Source organism: Merops nubicus, unplaced genomic scaffold (assembly GCF_000691845.1).
Source record: "Merops nubicus isolate BGI_N331 unplaced genomic scaffold, ASM69184v1 scaffold36103, whole genome shotgun sequence".
In the NCBI taxonomy this organism is placed as follows: Eukaryota; Metazoa; Chordata; class Aves; order Coraciiformes; family Meropidae; genus Merops; species Merops nubicus.
The window spans coordinates 1-2,729 of NW_008600301.1; the positions used below are offsets into that span (position 1 = coordinate 1).

The 2,729-nt window shown below is 56.6% G+C and overlaps 1 protein-coding gene across 1 annotated transcript in view; it reads left to right on the top strand.

Annotated features, from left to right (window-relative positions):
• Window positions 1–215: 215 nt before the first annotated feature.
• The window catches only part of LOC103770410 (A disintegrin and metalloproteinase with thrombospondin motifs 10-like), a gene marked incomplete at both ends in the record, with an annotated part of 17,616 nt that continues 15,102 nt past the window's right edge, over window positions 216–2,729 (top strand). Inside the window, 2 exons of the mRNA XM_008937667.1 lie at window positions 216–433; window positions 2,152–2,235. Coding sequence (XP_008935915.1) covers window positions 216–433; window positions 2,152–2,235 — 302 coding nt within the window. The remainder of the gene's footprint in view (window positions 434–2,151; window positions 2,236–2,729) is intronic.

Sequence of the window (2,729 nt, forward strand, 5' to 3'; positions counted from 1 at the left end):
AAGGTCTCTCCCAACCCAAACAATTCTCTGTTTCTAGAAAGAGCTCACCAGGTCTGGCCAACAGCAGTGGCTGCGTTAGCTGTGTCTACCTGTGGTCCACAAAGACACAAGTTCCTTTCCTCCCCTCAAACCAAGCTCCCACTGCACACCCCTCACCTCCGCGTGCTGCTGGATCCCTTCTAGAGGTGAACAGGAAACTCTCTTTGCCTCCTCAGATGAGAAGCCCTGGAAGGGGAGGCACTGGTGGCTGCGGACACTGAAGCCCTCCCCCCTGAAGCCATCGGGCAACCACAGCCAGCGTGGGCAGCTGCCCCTGAAGAGATCCGTCAGCACGGAGCGCTACGTGGAGACCCTGGTGGTGGCCGACAAAATGATGGTGGGGTACCACGGGCGGCGGGACATCGAGCAGTACATCCTGGCCATCATGAATATTGTAAGTGTTATAACCACAGCACGAGCCTTGGGGGAGCCCAGGGGAGGAGAGCAGGCAGGCGGAAATCCTGCCTGTGCCCCCCACCCCGAGGGCTGCAGTTGGCAGGAGGTGCCAGGTGATCTTCCTGGAAGAAGAGAAATAGGATGGGGACTCGGTGGGAAAAACATGGAATCGTGGAATGTATCAGGTTGGAAGGGACCTCTAAAGGCCCTCTAGTCCACCCCCCCTGCTATAAGCAGGGACATCTCCAGCTAACTGGGTCAGGTGGATCAGGCACCCACCAAGCCTGACCTTGAACGTCTCCAGGGATGGGGCCTCCACCACCTCTCTGGGTAACCTGTTCCAGTGATCAACCACCCTCATGTTGAAAAACTTTTTCCTAATGTCTAACCTAAATCTTCCCTTTTCTAGCTTAAAACCATTACCCCTTGTCCTGTTGCTACAAACCCTTGAGGACAGATCCTCCCCTGCTGCCTTATAGGCCCCTCTCAGGTACTGGAAGGTCATTATAAGGTCCCTCTGGAGCCTTCTCCAGGCTGAACAACCCCAACTCCCTCAGCCTGTCCTCACAGCAGAGCTGCTCCAGCCCTTTGATCATTTTCATGGCTCTTCTCTAGACACGCTCCAACAGCTCCACCTCCTTCTCGTGTTGGGGGTTCCAAATCTGTTCCAGGAGGTCTGCAGCCTCTCCCCATCCTCAGAGCAAGAAGTTTGGGTCAGAAATCCCAACATGCTGCTGCTGCCCACGCACAGGGTTAGCCCTGAGCCTGTGGGGCCTCACTGCTGTGTGGGGCAGGCATGGTGGGAGAGGTTAAACTCTGGCCTGTGTGACCACACTGCAGGCCAGACCTAGACTGGAGAACAAAGCCCTTTCTTTGAGCAGCATCTCTCGTCTCAAATTAGCATTGCAAATAGGGCTGGCCAAGCTGAGAAGCACATGGGAAAGCATAAGGAGAGGGAGCTCTCACGCGTGGGGGCTGAGCAGCTCCAGGGGTGGGGAGAAGGACCCTCGTGCTGCCCGTGTCTCTGGGTTACTGCAAAGGAGCTTCCTCTGATGAGCTGATGATTTGGGTCATGGCTGGTGGCAGGAGACCAGGCTGGATGCATTAAAGGCCTGAATTGGCCGTGCTGGATCCTCCTGTGAGGTGAGATAGGCTTGGAAGTTCTCCATCAAACGGCTGAAAGCCCCTCTGTGACTGCTCTTTGTCCTGTCCTCGGCAGGATCTCTTTTCACAGCCTGCTCTGTTTGCATTTCTAAAGCAGATGCCAGATTTTCAAACAATCCCGTTTCTAACTGTGTCATCTGCTGTAAAACACCCACCGTGTGGCAGCAGATTTCTGAGACAGGCCGTGTCCTTCCCTGCTGCTGGGCCCTCAGCAGAGCTGGGTCCCCATGGCCATGACCGTGGGGTGTCCCCGCCCCAGCTCCAGGCGAGGAGCAGGGGTGGTGGGATGTGAGCTGCACCACTTGGATCTCCCCAGAAGGAGCCACCAAGCACTGGGCATGATTTAGGGGGCTCTGCCATCCAGGTGGTAAGGTGGGCTCCCATCCCCAGCTCTGCTTTCTCAAAAGGTTGTGTTTGGACCCCGCGCTGACGCGGTGGCCACGTTCTCCTCTGCCAGGTGCCCAGCCTGTGTCTGCTCACCCCACAACTGTGCACAGCCCAGCTTGAGAGCTCATTTTTAAGACTCCTCTTTTCTTGTTTCTTGGAGGTCAGGTTGCCAAACTTTTCCAGGACTCGAGTCTGGGCAATATTGTCAATATCCTGGTGACCCGGCTGATTCTCCTCACGGAGGACCAGGTGAGGTGGGCTTTGCTGAGCTGCTTCCATCCTGTGTCCATGTTTCCTGGGTGGGTCAGTGTGTTCCCCCTGGGTGGCACCCCTGGGAGGTCCCCCCAGTGCAGTCTGTTGGGTGCAGAGGGGAGCTGGGTGCAGGTGATGGGCTGAGGAGACCTCTGAGACTCTGAGGACTGTTTCTGTGATGAGGTGGCCTTAGGGAGGTTGAAGTAGCTTTAGTCCTCCTACAGTCTTACTTTTCCCATGGTGTCTATTGGGGCACCTGGACTGGTGTCAGGGCTGTGCTGGTGTGGCAACAGGCAGGGTCATCAGAGAAACATTGAATAGTTTTGGTTGGAAGAGACCTTTCAGATCATCCAGTCCAACCATCCCCCAGCACTGCCAGGTCCCCACTGCCCCGTGTCCCTCACACCACATCTCCACAGCTTGGGAACCCCTCCAGGGGTGGGGACTCCACCACTGCCCTGGGCAGCCTGGCACAGCCCTGGGCAACCCTC